This window comes from Mobula hypostoma, chromosome 1 (assembly GCF_963921235.1).
Source record: "Mobula hypostoma chromosome 1, sMobHyp1.1, whole genome shotgun sequence".
In the NCBI taxonomy this organism is placed as follows: domain Eukaryota; kingdom Metazoa; phylum Chordata; class Chondrichthyes; order Myliobatiformes; family Myliobatidae; genus Mobula; species Mobula hypostoma.
Genome location: NC_086097.1, coordinates 17,529,978 through 17,546,814, shown reverse-complemented (window position 1 = coordinate 17,546,814; position 16,837 = coordinate 17,529,978). Strand labels below are relative to the sequence as shown.

Genomic DNA, 16,837 nt, shown 5'->3' with positions numbered 1-16,837 from the left:
AGTGCAGAGGAGGTTCACCCAGTTGATTCCAGAGAAGAAGTGGTTAGACCATGAGGAGAGATTGAGTCACTTGGGACTGCATTCGCTGGAAATCAGAAGAATGAGGGGAGATCTTATAGAAACATATAAAATTATGAAAGGGATATAAGAAAGAGGCAGGAGAGTTTCCACTGGTAGGTGAGACTAGAACAACGGGACAAAGCCTCAAGATTCAGGGGAGTAGGAGTAGATTTAGGATGGAGATGAGAAGGAACTGCTTTTCCCAGAGAGTGGTGAATCTGTGGAATTCTCTGCACAATGAAGTGGTGGAAGTTACTTTAGTTAAATATATTTAAGACAAGGTCGGATAGATTTTTGTATAGTGGGGAATTATGGGTTATGGGGAAAAGGCAGGTAGGTGGAGATGAGTCCATGGCCAGATCAGCCATGATCTTATTGAACGGCGGAGCAGGCTCGACGGGCCAGATGGCCTACTCCTGCTTCTATTTGTTATGTTCTTATGTTGTTATGTTTTTAATTAACTTAGACATGTTCAAAATATTAGCAAACAATTTTATAAATAATATGTTTTCATTATTTAAATTGGCTTAAACTGCTTTTTAATTACTCCTGATAATGATGTAAAACAGCCTTCGACAAAAGCAATCTCAATTAAGGCCAGTGGGGCTGCCCAAGAGTAAGATCTTAGTCTTCAAGTTTGACTGGAATCAGAGACTCAGAACAGCCACAACAAAAGCAAAGGAGTAAGTATGACTGCAGAGTGAATTGTTTAAGAATCTAAATAGAAAAACATGCCCTTATCTTTAATGCCCTTCTATTTAAACTTTATATCTGTTCTTCTTATTTCACTTAAAATACAAACATTATCTGTTAAATTAAACTTCTCAATTTCACCACACCATAGCAATCCTTGATTTATTATTTCTCTATATTTACTTTCAAGTTAAAGACCAATTTTAATTTTTATTGCAAATAGTAGACAACAGGGCCTTACAGTATTAGATGACAAAAGCTTAATGCGACTTCGCTTTGTCTATAAATTTAATACAGGCATGACTTGCTCACTTTAAACAAGAGACATCCGATTATGATTTGAACAGAGAACATAGCATAGTACAGCACATTACAGGCCCTTCAGCCCACAATGTTGTGCCGACCCTCAAACCCTGCCTCCCATATAACCCCCCACCTTAAATTCCTCCATATACCTGTCGAGTAGTCTCTTAAACTTCACGAGTGTATCTGCCTCCACCACTGACTCAGGCAGTGCATTCCACGCACCAACCACTCTCTGAGTAAAAAACCTTCCTCTAATATCCCCCTTGAACTTCCCACCCCTTACCTTAAAGCCATGTCCTCTTGTATTGATCAGTGGTGCCCTGGGGAAGAGGCGCTGGCTATCCACTATCTATTCCTCTTATTATTTTGTACACCTCTATCATGTCTCCTCTCATCCTCCTTCTCTCCAAAGAGTAAAGCCCTAACTCCCTTAATCTCTGATCATAATGCATACTCTCTAAACCAGGCAGCATCCTGGTAAATCACCTCTGCACCCTTTCCAATGCTTCCACATCCTTCCTATAGTGAGGCGACCAGAAATGGACACAGTACTCCAAGTGTGGCCTAACCAGAGTTTTACAGAGCTGCATCATTACATCTCGACTCTTAATCTGTATCCCTCCACTTAAGAAAGCTTATGGGGTGTTAGCTTTCATAACTACCCTATCTACCTGTGAGGCAACTTTCAGGGATCTGTGGACATGTACCCCCAGATCCCTCAGCTCCTCCACACTACCAAGTATCCTGCCATTTAGTTTGTACTCTGCCTTAGAGTTTGTCCTTCCAAAGTGTACCACCTCACACTTCTCCGGGTTTAACTCCACCTGCCACTTCTCAGCCCACTTCTGTATCCTAGCAATGTCTCTCTGATTTGCTCAGTTAATTACTCCTAACTTTAATATTTTTGGCTAAGAAGTATTTCAAAAATGACTATGCCGAGCTTTTCCTTAAAAAGGAGCAAAATATTCCTCCATATTATCATCTTTCACATTGTCATTAACAATGAAATAAAGATGAAAATCAATTAAATTCTCAAAACTGATAAAAATTATGTAGTTATCTCTGGAGCCTTGAATCAGATATGCATTATTTATAACTGAGAAACAAATATTGCATTCAACAATTATTAATACAGTTAGAAACTGGTCAACATGCCAAGAAAATGACATGATAAATTGTATTAGCTACCAAATAATCTATCATCTTAAAATAAGAGTAGAATCTATTACCCTGGGAAGTAATGCACCGATGAAGAGGAATAAATTAAAACTACTCACAGAAGTCTCTCGCCTTGAGCAACTGATGAAGCCCTATGTTTAGATGGAATTTCATTCATTCTTTTGGTGGTATTTTTTGCATTGCTGTGAATTTTCTGAATGGCATTTGAGTACGAGGCAGATGACTGAGAAGGAAAGGGTCTTGATGAGAGAACACGGGGAATGTATGGTTGCTCTGGAACAATTTCTTCACACCTAGAACCCTGGAATCCTGACCGGCAGACACAGACTTGAGGTCGTGAACATGAACCCCTGTTTTGACATGGTGGGTCACACACAGCTGTTAAGAAATATCAGATTAGAAGAAATTAGTACATGTCAGCTTCTCAAATAAAGATAATTTTTAATTTCTAAACCTGCAAACATTTTTCATGAAAGAGCTTTGATCCATTCTGATTACTGGTTCACAACATGATATGCCAAACTTGTTTTTTCTCTTCAAAGATGCTGTTGAACAATTCAATAATTTTCTGTTTTATTTTAAAACTATCACCTCATCATAACAATTCTTTTTCAGAAATTCCTACTTATGACCATTTTTATCTGTCAAAGCATCATCATCATCTCAGGATCAAAAGCTTGTGGGTAGATCTCCTGCACCAGCTATTTGAACGTAAACTCAAGGCACCCATAAAGGAAGCTTCTTCATCTTATTTACAAATAAATTAACTATTATTGAAAAGAATGCAATCATCTGAGCCATTGATGATACATATACAATGTCTACAAAAAGAATTCACCTTCCTTTGAAGTTTTCATGTTTTATTGCTTTAAAACATTATATTGCTGTGGATTTAATTTGATATTTTTGACATTGATCAACAGAAAAGACTCTTCTGTGTCAAAGTGAAAACAAATTTCTACAAATTGGTCTAAATTACAATTAATAAAGACAAAATATTTGATTGCAGAATTACTCCCCCACTTCGAGTTAATATTTAGTAGGTGCACCTTTATCTGTGTTGATAGGTCTCTATCACCTTTGCACATCTAAACACTGCAATTATTCCCCATTCTTCTTTACAAAACTGCTCAAGCACTGTCAGATTGCATGGGCATTGTGGGTGAAAAGCCCTTTTCAAGTCCAGCCACAAATTCTCAATTGGATTGAGGTCTGGACTCTGACTTGCCCACTCCAGGACATTAAATTTGTTTTTAAGCCAATCCTGTGTAGCTTTGGCTTTATGCGTGGAGTCATTGTTTTGCTGAAAAACTAATCTTCCCAAATCACAGTTCTCTTGTAGACTGCATCAGGTTTTCCCACAGCATGATGCAGCCACCCCCATGCTTCACAGTAGGGATGGTGTGTTCTTGATGACGTGTAGTGTTAGGGACGCCAAACATAGCATTTAGTCTGATGGCCAAAATGCTCAATTTTGATTTCATTACACCATAGAAACCTCTTCCAGCTGACTTCAGAGTCTCCCACATGCCTTCTGGCAAACTCTAGCTAAGATTTCATGTGAATTTTTTTCAACAATGGCTTTCTCTTTGCCACTCTCCCATAAAGCTGTGACTGGTGAATCACCCAGGCGACAGCTGTTGTATGTGCTGTCTCTCCCATCACAGTACTCAAGTTTGTAACTCCTCCAGTATCATAGGCCTCTTGGTGGCTTCCCTCACTAGCCCCTTCTTGCATAGTCACTCAGTTTTTGAGGATGGCCTTCTCTAGGCAGATTTACAGCTGTGCCACATTATTTCCAGTTCTTGATGATTGACTTAACTGTGCTCCAAGGGATGTTCAGTGACTTGGAAATTTTCTTGTATTCATCTCCTGATTTGTGCTTTTCAACTTTTTCATGGAGTTGCTTGGAGTGTTCTTTTGTCTTTATGGTGTAGATTTTAACCAGGATACCAACTCACCACAGTTGGTCCTTGCAGATACTGGAATATTTTTACTGCAGTCAAATGAAACACCTTGACTGCACACAGGTCTCCAAAAACAGATCTCCATTTAACTAATTATGTGGCTTCCAAAACTAATTGGCTACACCTGTGATGATTTGGTGCATCATATTAAAGGACACGAATACTTATGCAATCAATTATTTTGTGTTTTATATTTGCAATTAATTTAGATCATTTTGTAGCAATCTGCTTTCATTTTAACACGAGTTGTTTTCTGTTGATCAGAGTCAAAAATAAAAGCCAAATTAAATCCACCATGATTCATTGTTATAAAAGAATAAAACATGAAAACTTCCAAGGAGGATGAATACTTTTTATAGGCATTGTAGATAAAGAAACTTAGTATATTACAGTTTTATGGACAACTTCATACACAATAGAAATAACTATATTCCAAAAACATAAGTAACTTTTAGTCATCCTTGCAGCATCAATATAGATCCATGGTCTTCCCTTTTCCCCTTTCTTTACAACTTTCCGCAAATTACAACCAACAGTTATATTTTTCTACTTCATTTACACGACTATAAAGAAACATAAGTATAAACTTTAACGAATGATTTGACTTTTTTTCTGTAGCTTTAAAAACTTCTATTTTTAGAATAGGTCAACACATGAATGAACTGATGATGAAAACAATTTGGCACTGGTCTTCTAGTAGGGTGTTCAAATTTATTCACAAGGAATCATCAGTGTCACTTTTAGTCCACAAGCCTCTTGGTAGCAAGGAAAGATGTTGTTGACATGAAAAGTTTGCTGGTGCAGTGCTTTCTGTAAATAGGACATATTACAGCCACAGAATAACATGTAAAGTTAATGGTTACAGGACTCATTTAAGAAACATTCTGCTCTGAATAGTGTTGAGCTACTTGAGTATTATTGTGGCTGTAATATATTCCAGGTAAGTAACAATTTATCACATTATCACATTCCATCAAAGATTCCACATCTTCTGATCCTATGTCACATCTTTCAACTGAATTGATGCCATTCTTTACCAGCAGAGCCACATCATCCCCTCTCCTTACCTTCTTATCCCATTCACATCCACAGAATCTCCTGTCTGTTCCTCTGACTATTGAGTCCTGTATCACTACCACTCCCTTCTTCTCCTTCCTTCCCTTCTGCACCTGGTCCCATGCTCAGTGCCAATAACCTGGTCTCCATGGCATTACCCTGGGAGATCATCCCCAGAACAGTATCCAAAATGGTATACTTATTATTCAGGGGAATGGCCACAGGGGTGCTCTGTGCTAACTGCCTATTCACATTTCCATTTCTCCTAACAGTCACCCAGCCACTACAACTTAGAGGTGACTACTTCCCTGTAACTCTGAATGACAATTTTATATTTAAATTTTATTTTATTGACATGCAGCATGGAATAGGTCCTTCCAGCCCTTCGAGCCAGGCCACCCAGTAAACCCAATTTTAACCCTAGCCTAACCATGGGACAATCTACAATGCCCAACTAACCTACCAACCAATATGTTTTTTGGACTGTGGGAGAACCAGAGAGCTCGGAGGAAATGCACGTAGTCAAGGGGAGAACATACAAACTCCTTACAGGCAGCAGTGGGAGTTGAACCCGGGCCACTGGAACTGTAAAGTGTTATGCTAACCACCACACTATCGTGCTGCCTCACTCTCCTGTAGAAGCCGAAGGTTATTCAGCTGCTGCTCCAGTTCCCTAAAATGATCAAGGAGCTGCAGCTGGATGCACTTCACACAAATGTAGTTCCCTGGGAGCTCCCAGGACTCCAACATCCGGCATGAAGAACACACAACTGCCAATAACTACACAAGGTACAGTAGGAGAAAGAAAAGGGAACCTTAACAGAAACTTACCCAGAGTTAACTCTCTTTCAAGCTGAAGCCTCCTTTGAGCCAAAGCCTGACTTTCCTACTCTCACCAATGGCCTACTCCCAACAATGGTCACCCCGCTTATCCCTTCTGTACTTTTACTAAGTTTGCTATGCTCTTCTCCCACTGCTGATTGGGCCACCAGAATGAGCCTAAATGCTTGAGAAGCCCTCCTTTTAATCAAGCATCGCTCGTTTAAACAAAGGTACAGTATTGGCATGAATGATAAAGTTGCCTGTATAAACAGTAGCATATTCTTCTCAATTGCTGGATAGGACACAAAGAATTGACATTTTTAAGATTTATTTACAGTCCACATTGATAAATGCTTGTGCTTTGTCAGTTTCTTTCAACTATTTCATGGAAAGAGTTTCTTCTGACTTAGCCACACAATATTATTTTGTCATCCAAAGCTACATTTAGAATCAATCTAAAATTATCAGCATGTCAATGTCAGGATACCTGCAAATGGCAAGTCCACTCTATCTTTGCATAAAGTGAGCACAGACGGCTCACTGCTGGCGACAAGTCTAGGCCTAATATTTTAATGTGCTGAAAAAAATCTAACACATGGTAATTGGAGGAACTTCACAGAAGCTCTATGAATGATTAGTTATTGTCATCATCCCAACAAAGTCAGCATGAAGACATTTAGACAACAAGAGTAGTAGTAATGAAAAGAAAGTTGCACTGATAGAGATTTAGAAATAGTATTCCAACAATGTTTTTTTTTCCTGATATGGGGTAGACAATAGACAATAGGTGCAGGAGTAGGCCATTCAGCCCTTCGAGCCAGCACCACCATTCACTGTGATCATGGTTGATCATCCACAATCAGTACCCTTTTCCTGCCTTTTCCCCATATCCTTTCACTCTGCTATCTTTAAGAGCTCTATCTAACTCTTTTTTGAAAGAATCCAGAGAATTGGCCTCCACTGCCTTCTGAGGCAGAGCATTCCACAGAACCACAACACTCTGGGTGAAAAAGTTTTTCCTCAACTCCGTTCTAATTTGTCTACCCCTTATTCTTAAACTGCGGCCTCTGGTTCTGGACTCCCCCAACATCGAGAACATGTTTCCTGACTCTAGCGTGTCCAATCCCTTAATAATCTTATATGTTTCAATCAGATCCCCTCTCATCCTTCTAAATTCCAGTGTATACAACCCTCGTCGCTCCAATCTTTCAACATATGACAGTCCCGCCATCCCAGGAATTAACCTCGTGAACCTACGCTGCGCTCCCTCAATAGCTAGAATGTCCTTCCTCAAATTTGGAGACCAAAACTGTACACAATACTCCAGGTGTGGTCTCACCAGGGCCCTGTACAACTGCAGAAGGACCTCTTTGCTCCTTTACTCAACTCCCCTTGTTATGAAGGCCAACATGCCATTAGCTTTCTTCACTGCCTGCTGTACCTGCATGCTTACTTTCAGTGACTGATGAACAAGGACACCAAGATCTCGTTGTACTTCCCCTTTTCCTAACTTGACACCATTCAAGTAGTAATCTGCCTTCCTGTTCTTGCAACCAAAGTGGATAACCTCACATTTATCCACGTTAAACTGCATCTGCCGTGCATCTGCCCACTCACCCAACCTGTCCAAGTCATCCTGCATTATCTCAACATCCTCTACACATTTCACACTGCCACCCAGCTTTGTATCATCTGCAAATTTGCTAATGTTACTTCTAATCCCTTCATCTAAATCATTAATGTACATTGTAAATAGCTGCGGTCCCAGCACCGAGCCTTGTGGTACCCCACTAGTCACCACCTGCCATTCTGAAAGGGACCCGTTAATCCCTATTCTTTGTTTCCTGTCTGCGATCCAATTTACGATCCATATCAGCACCCTACCCCCAATACCATGTGCTCTAATTTTGCCCACTAATCTCCTATGTGGGACCTTATCAAAGGCTTTCTGAAAGTCCAGGTACACTACATCCACTGGTTCTCCCTTGTCCATTTTCATAGTTACATCCTCAAAAAATTCCAGAAGATTAGTCAAGCATGATTTCCCCTTCGTAAATCCATGCTGACTCGGACCTATCCTGCCACTGCTATCCAAATATGCCGCTATTACATCTTTTATAATTGATTCCAGCATCTTCCCCACCACTGATGTCAGACTAATTGGTCTATAATTCCCTTTTCTCTCTCCCTCCTTTCTTAAAAAGTGAGATAACATTAGCTACCCTCCAATCCACAAGAACTGATCCTGAATCTATAGAACCTTGGAAAATGATTACCAATGCGTCCACGATATTTAGAGCCACCTCCTTAAGTACCCTGGGATGCAGACCATCAGGCCCTGGGGATTTATCAACCTTCAGTCCCATCAGTTTACCCAACACCATTTTGTGCCTGATTCGAATTTCCTTCAGTTCCTCTGTTACCCAAAGTCCTCTGGCCACTATTACATCTGGAAAATTGTTTGTGTCTTCCCTAGTGAAGACAGATCCAAAGTACCTGTTCAGCTCATCTGCCACTTCCTTGTTCCCCATAATAATTTCACCCGTTTCTGTCTTCAAGGGCCCAACTTTGGTCTTAACTAATTTTTTTCCTCTTCACATACCTAAAGAGGCTTTTACTATCCTCCTTTATCTTTGTACCTCATCTCCCCCCCCCCACCCCCCGGATTGCATTTTTAGTTATCTTCTGTTGCTCCTTAAAAGTCTCCCAATCCTCTGGCTTCCCACTCATCCTTGCTATGTTATACTTCCTCTCTTTTATTTTTATACTGTCCTTGACTTCCCTTGTCATCCACGGTCACCCCTTACTCCCCTTAGAACCTTTCTTCCTCTTTGGAATGAACTGATCCTGCACCTTCTGTATTATTCCCAGAAATACCTGCCATTGCTGTTCCACTGTCGTCCCTGCTAGGGTACCTTTCCAGTCAACTTTTGCCAGCTCCTCCCTCATGTGTCCATAGACCCCTTTGTTCAACTGTAATACTGACACTTTCAATCTTCCCTTCTCCCTCTCAAATTGTAGATTAAAACTTATCATATTATGGTCACTACCTCCTAATGGCTCCTCGAGTTCCCTTATCAAATCTGGCTCATTACACAACACTAAATCCAGAATTGTCTTCTCTCTGGTAGGCTCTAATACAAGCTGCTTTAAGAATCCATCTCTGAGGCATTCCACAAACTCCCTTTCTTGGGGTCCAGTACCAACTTGATTTTCCCAGTCTAGCTGCATGTTAAAATCCCCCAAAACAACCATAGAATTACCTTTGCAATATGCCAATTTTAACTCTTGATTTAACTTGCACCCTATGCCCAGGCTACTGCTTGGGGGCCTGTAGACAACTCCCATCAGGTTCTTTTTGCCCTTACAGTTTCTCAGTTCTATCCATATTGACTCTATATCTCCTGATTCTATGTCCCCCCTCACAAGTGACTGAATTTCATTCCTCACCAACAGAGCCACCCCACCCCCTCTGCCAGCCTGTCTGTCCTTTCGATAGGATATATATCCCTGAATATTCATTTCCCAGCCCTGGCCCTCTTACAGCCATCTCTCTGTTATTCCCACAACATCATACTTGCCAATTTCCAACTGAGCCTCAAGCTCATCACTTTATTTCTTATACTCTGCATTCATATATAATACTTTTAATCCTTTTAAAGTAATACTTTTACTCCCCTCACCTTTCACATCGATTACTATTGCACTTGCCCTTACTCTCCGATCCCTTCCTCATCTTTCTGCCCCTTTAATTCTGTTGTCTTTCTTAACTTTTCTTATTCTCTCATTCCCTTTAACTCCATTCTTATATTTGCAGTTCATCCCCTCCCCCCCCCCCACTACTTAGTTTAAACACACTACCCTTGGATTGAAGGGCTTCTATTCTCTATGATTCCATCAGAACACTAAAAGCAAAAGTCAAATTGAATTTGTGTGAAGAAGTCACATCAGTTGAAGCAATGAAACTGCCTTCAATAGAGCTGAGAATAATTCAAGTAGGACTATAATGATTCGGAATGACTGCAAATATTAAATGATAAGACAGAGATGATAGGCTTGATCATCTTTCTTCTATTACAAGGGGTGCTTACATTATTCACAGCACATTTGTTCCCATATATATTGGACACATCCTGAAGATACACAAGAATATACAGTACAAATTTATATGCTGCCCATGTGTTAATTTTAGCTGAAACCAATATTCCAAGTGTGATCTAACCACAGTTTTATAGAACTGCAACATTACCTTGTAGTTCTTAAACTCAATCCACTGACTAATGAAGCCAGCACACCATATACTATAACCACCCTATCAACTTGTGTAGTGGCTTTCAGGGATCTCTGGACGTGGATCCACAAGTTCTCTTTCACACTTCTAAGAATCCTGCTGTTAACCTTGTACTTCACCTTCAAGTCCATTCTTCCAAAGTGTATCACTTCACATTTTTCCAGATGGAACTCAATCAACAACTTCTCTATCCTGCATCCTGGGTATATTCTGTTGTAAACTGCAACAACATTCTGCACTATGCACAATAACCCCAACCTTCACATCATCTGCAAACGTACTAATCAACCCCTCCACTTCCTTACCCTAGTAGTTTATAATAATCACAAAGAGCAGGGATCGCAGAATACATCCCTATGGAACACCACCGACCTCCAGGCAGAATATATCCCATCTACTACCATTCGCTGCCTTCTGTGAGCAAGCCATTTCCAAATCCACTCAACCACATTTCCATGGATTCCATGCCTCATGACTTTTTGTATGATCCTTTCATGTGGTTCCTCGTCAAATGCCATACTGAAATCCATATACACCACATCCTTCATCTATTTGTTTCATCTTATCCTCAAAAAACACAATTAGGCTTGAAGGCATGAGCGTCCCTCACAAATGCTTGAACTTCAGAGAAAATTTACTGTATTAGTACCTGGAATATGCAGGATGTTATTTGGGAAAATATTGGAGGTCAGCCTTAGACATTGTTTGGAAGAGAGAGAAAGAATTTAAATGAAATCGAAAGGCTGAATGACCTACTTCTGCTCCTATATCTTATGGAAAAAGATATGGTCCTGAAGGGCCTTTACAGGGTGAATGTGGAGAGGATGTTTGCTTTTGTGAGAACAACCCATCACAAACTTTATTCCCAAACTATCAATATTCATCCATCTCACTGGCTACTCTTTCAGATTATCTGTTGCTTCAGACAGTCACAAACCAAATTTTTACTGCATTAATTCACCATCAAGATCTCTGCAATCTTGGCAAATTTGCTGTTGAATCCCTGAAGTATGCTTCTGTAACCTCAAAAATTATTGACTACAACAATGTTCTTCTTAACTTTCTCATATTCAACACTCCATAATCTTGAGCTTATGTATGTGTTGCTCTCTTTTCACTAAATTGCACCCTTCTTCACTCATCAAGACTGTTCACTAAATTACATTTGCTCATTGTCCTTTAATACTTCAATTTTAAGTTAATCCTCATCTTCTTCAAATAATTGCTTCATGCCTCCTTATCTTGGTAACCTCCTTCAGCTATATAACCCTCCAGCTTTGCAGTCCTCTACTTTTAGTCTGTTCAGCATTATCCTTCTTTACCCTAAAATTGTTGCAAGGTATTCACCAATTCAAGCGTCTCACTTCCTAACCTTCAAGTTAATTATTAAAACCAACTATTAACCAAGTTAGTTGACACCCATTCTAAAGTTTACATCTTTAAAACAGTTACAATATTGTCTGATTAAGTTTGTTTCAGGTGCTTTTGAAAATTTTACTCTGTGAAGCACATTACAAGACTTGACCTGTAAGTTACCCTTTAGGGAACCTTAAACTCCTAAGTCACTTTGTACCTCTGATATTTTAATTATCTCACCATTTAGAAAATAATCCACCCCTTTATTCCTTGTACCAAAGTTCACGACCATGCATTTTCCTACATTATATTCCATCTGCCACTTCTGTGTCCATTCCCCCAATCTGTCCAAGTCCTTCTGCAGACTCTGTTTCCTTAGCCCTGTCTTACACTCCACCTATCTTCGGATCACCTTCAAATTTGGACATAGAGCCTTCAATTTCTTCATCTAAATCATTGACATACAACATGAAAAGAATGGTTCCCCTAAGTGGGCTCAACCACAAGCTGCCTTAAAAAGCCATCTCATCAGCATTCTACAAATTTCCTCTCTTGGGATCTAGTGTCAAATAGATTTTCTCAATCTACCTGGAATTTTGAAGTCCTCCATGATTATAGCAACATTGTCCTTTTTACATGTCTTTACTATCTCCCGTTGTAATTTGTATCCCACATCCTGGCTACTGTTCAGAGGCCTGTATATAACTCCCATCAGGGTCTTTTTTACCCTTGCAGTTTCCTAACTCTACCCACAAGGATTTTACATTTTCTGATCCTATGTCACCTCCTTCTAAGGATTTGACTTCATTTTACCAACAGAGCAATCCCAACCCCATCTGCCTCCCTACCTGTTGTTTTGATACAGAGTGTATCCTTGGATGTTAAGCTCCCAGCTATGATCTTCCTTCAGCCACGACCCACTGCTAATCTCTAACTGTGCTACAATTTCATCTACCTTATTCCATATACTGCATGCATTCAAACATATCACCATTATCATCCTTCTTGATTTTGGCTCCCTGTTACACTTTAACTCATCCCACTGATTGTAATTTTGCCCTCACTACACATTGTATCTACTTGTATACCAACTGCCTTATCCTCAATCCTACCACTCCAGTTCCCAGCCCCCAGCCAAATTAGTTTAAACCTTCCCTCACAGCTCCAGCAAAACTGTCCACAAGAATCTTAGTCCCCCTCAGGTTCAGGTGTAACCTGTTCTTTTCATACAGGTCATACTTTCCCCAGAAGAGATCTCAATGATCCTGAAATTACTCCAACAGTGGCCACACTGCTTACACCTCCTTTTTATTTCCACATGCTGATATCTGACTACAGAGAAGAAGTTGGAAGCTCTTCAGCTGTTTTTAAATTTGCTCTGCATCACTAATGAATGAGCCCTCATGTTGATTTCAGCTCACCAATAAGATGACATTATGAAATGTAAGTAGTTATGTTTGCTGTGGATGCTCTGCTTTAGTACCATGGACAGCTCAGATTGAAGGCTGGGGTGTCTCTTCTTTGAAACAGCTAAATTTCTCTGTATATTTCTCATTATAAATTTTGGCTGCAAAAGCCATGGATCCGGCAGAGAATTCTGGCATCTTCCCACTTCCTTTCCATTCCTGATGAGGATTCTTGGCCTAAAACGTCCACTGTTTATTCATTTCTGTAGATACTGCCTGCTTGCGCATTTCGTATGTGTTGCACTGGCTGCAAAATATCTGAGAAGGAAGAGCAAATTCTGGCAGGACCTTACTTGTCTTGAAAAGACTCAAAAAGGTCTAGGAGCTTCACTAGCTTATTACAAATAATTTCTTTATGAGAAGAAGTTTGGGACAGTAATGAATGCTAGTAACTAAATTGTTGTCTTATTGTACCCTCCTCTTTATGTCTGCCCCAAAAACATCGATTAATCATGAGAAATGTCCTTCAATACTTATGTGTCCTAGTTTACACAAGTAGAAGTATATCATAAAAGTTGTTTATATTATTTTTGGAGAGAAGCTATTAATAATGATCCTGCTTACTTTATAATTCAATCACTCATCTTCTATCCCATAATATTTATTCATCTCCTGTCTTTTCCACATATTTCCAATTTCTCTATATTTGCTAATAAAAAACAGATGCATGATTACTTGTTTTCAACTTAAATGTGAACTCAAAATATTGAAAGAGTAACACATGTTCACCTACAATAGATGATTCCTAATCTCCTGCACCTCTCCAGATAGTAGGATAGCCAGTTTGACATTTTAACAACTTCTTGTAGGTTAGTGTAAAGGTCTCCATGGTAGGCAAGGGTTTGGTGTGCCAAATAGCCTGTATCTTACTGGTTAATTGACCTCAATTCAAATGTTGACTAGACAAAATGAATTCTCTGATTACTGTTCAAAAACTTTTATATCATATCACTTTTCAGGGCTTGTATCTGGAATGGCAGTATCTGATGGAGGATACAATTCATTGTCTTGTATGGCAGGGATAGTAATTCAAGACTTAGTATCTTAAGCAGAAGAAGTGTATCGAATCATATCTGTACCCTTATAGGGCAGCCTTTTCCTCATAATAACAATGTTAATTCATTGTGACTTTAGTAGGCAACATAAAAACAGCAAATTAGCAATAAATATTGCAGTTCATCAGTACTGTCATTAAATTAATTTCATGGTATACTACTAGCTCATCTTGCTTAGGAAGTAGCGAAAATCAGGTTGTTGTTCAATCCCAAACAGAGGAATTTGTAGAATGCCTACAAGATGGCTTCTTAAAGTGGCTTGTGGTTGAGCTCACTAGAAAAGAGTCAATTCTGGATTGGATGTTGTGTAATGAACCATATTTGATTAGGGAGTTTAAGATGAAGAAACCCTTTGGAAGCAGTGATCATAATATGAGAGAATTCACCTTGCAGTTTGAGAGGGAAAAGCTAAAATTTGATGTATTGTTATTATAGTTGATTAAAGACAACTACAGAAACACAAGAAATCTTGCTGACAAAGTCAGTCAAAAATCAACATAAAAGCAAAAGAAAGAGCTTAAAATGTAGCAAAAAAATCATGGGAAGCTTTTCAAACCCAACAATAGGCAACTAAAAATAGCAATAAGGAGAGAAAAGATGAAATATGAAAGTAAACTAGTTAATAATATAAAAGAAGATACCAGAAGATTTTTTTTTAAGATATACAAAGAGTACATTAGACATTAGACCACGGGAAAATAACACTGGAGAAATAGTAATGGTGAATAAAGAAATAGCAGACAAACTAGGTAAGTATTTTGCATTAGTTTTCACTGTGAAAGACACCAGCATCACGCAAAAAAAAAAAAATTCAGTAGTGTCAAAGAGCAGTGAGTGTAGTCAATATCACTAAGGAGAAGGTGCTTTAGAAGCTGAAAGATCTGACAGTAAATAAGTCATATGGACCAAATGGACTACATCCAGGATTCTGAAAGAGGTAGATGAAGAGATAGTGGAGACAGCGTGGCTGAAAGTCAGAAACAAGAAAGGAGCAATCATTCTATTGGAAGTATTCCATAGATGGTCCCATAGCAGCAGAGACACCAAGGAGCAGATCAGGAGGCAAATTTTAGAAAGGTGCAAAAATAACAGGCTTGGCATTTTGGGTGGCTTCAATTTCCCTACTATGGATCAGCACTTCCTTAGTGCAAAATGTTTAGACATGGCAGAATTTGTTAGGTATGCACAGGAAGGATCCTGACACAATATGTGGACAGACTGACTAGAGAAGGAACTATACTGGATCTGGTACTAAGCAATGAACTTAGTCAGATGACAGATCTCTCCATGGGTGAGCGTTTTTGAGACAGTGACCACAACTCCCAGGCCTTTACTATAGCCTTGGACAATAATAGGAGCAGGCAGTATAGGTATAAGGGGAGGGCAAAATTGGGAACAGATGTACTCAGGGAAATGCACAACAGAAATGTGGAGGATATTTAAGAAGCATTTGCATAGGGTTCAGAATAGCTTTGCCCCACTGAGGCAGAGAACGGATGGTAGAGTGAAGGAACAGTGGTTAACAAGAGATATGGGACATCTAGTCAAGAGGAAGAAGGCACACTTAAGGTTTAGGAAGTGAGGATCAGACAAGATTCTGGAGAGTTATAAGCTAATCAGGAAGAGCATTTGAAAGCGGGGCTAGAAAAGGGGTATGAGAAGGCCTTGGCAAGTAGGATTACGGAAAACCCTAAGATGTTCTACACATATGTGAGACCAGAACATTGAATAGACTGAGGGTAGAACCGATCAGAGATAGAAGAGGAAACGTGCCTGGAGTTGACAGAGGTAGGGGTGGTCCTTAAAGAATACTTTGCTTCAGTATTCACCGATGAGCGGGACCTTGACAAATGTGAAGACGGTGTAAAACAAGTTGTTATGTTACAACATGTAGACGTTAAGAAAGAGGATATGCTGAAGCATTTGAAATACATTAGGATAGTTAAGTCCCCAGGGATGGATGGGATACACCCCTGGTTACTACAGGAATCGAGAGAATAAATTGTTGTTGCTGAACCCTTGGCAATGATCTTTGCATCCTCATTGGCCACAGGTGTAGTATCAGAAGATTGGAAGGTGGCAAATGTTATTCATTTGTTCAAAAAAGGTAATAGGGATAACACTGGGAATGATAGACCAGCGATTATTACATCTTATAGTGTGCTGGCCTTTAACAGCTGAGTGACTGAGTTCAAGAGCCATAAGGTAATGTAGCAGCTCTATATAACGCTGTTAGACCACACTTGAAGTACTGTGTTCAGTTCTAGGTGCCTCATTATGGAAAGAGAGTGAAATATTTAGGGAGGTCACAGAAGAGATTTCACAGGATTTTACCTAGATTAGAAAGCATGTCTTATGATGATAGGTTAAGCAAGCTGGAGCTTTTCTCTTTGAAGCAAAGGACAATGATAGATAACCTGATAGAAGTGTACAAAATGAGAAGAGAAATAGATAGACTGAACAGCCAGAGATTTTTCTTAGCGTGGAAGTGGCTAATACAAAGGACCCTTTGCACTGCTCCAAACATGAGATCAGGTCAATCAATCCAGAAGCTGGTGAAGATGGAGAAGACAGTGTCCACAAACA

General features: G+C 39.5%; 1 protein-coding gene across 3 annotated transcripts in view; it reads right to left on the bottom strand.

Moving 5' to 3' along the window:
* Positions 1–16,837, bottom strand: part of LOC134344379 (latent-transforming growth factor beta-binding protein 2-like) — a 510,939-nt gene that overhangs the window by 419,130 nt on the left and 74,972 nt on the right. For all 3 annotated transcript variants that reach the window (XM_063044071.1, XM_063044078.1, XM_063044088.1), the window contains exon 3: positions 2,337–2,616. In XM_063044071.1, coding sequence (XP_062900141.1) covers positions 2,337–2,616 — 280 coding nt within the window. The remainder of the gene's footprint in view (positions 1–2,336; positions 2,617–16,837) is intronic.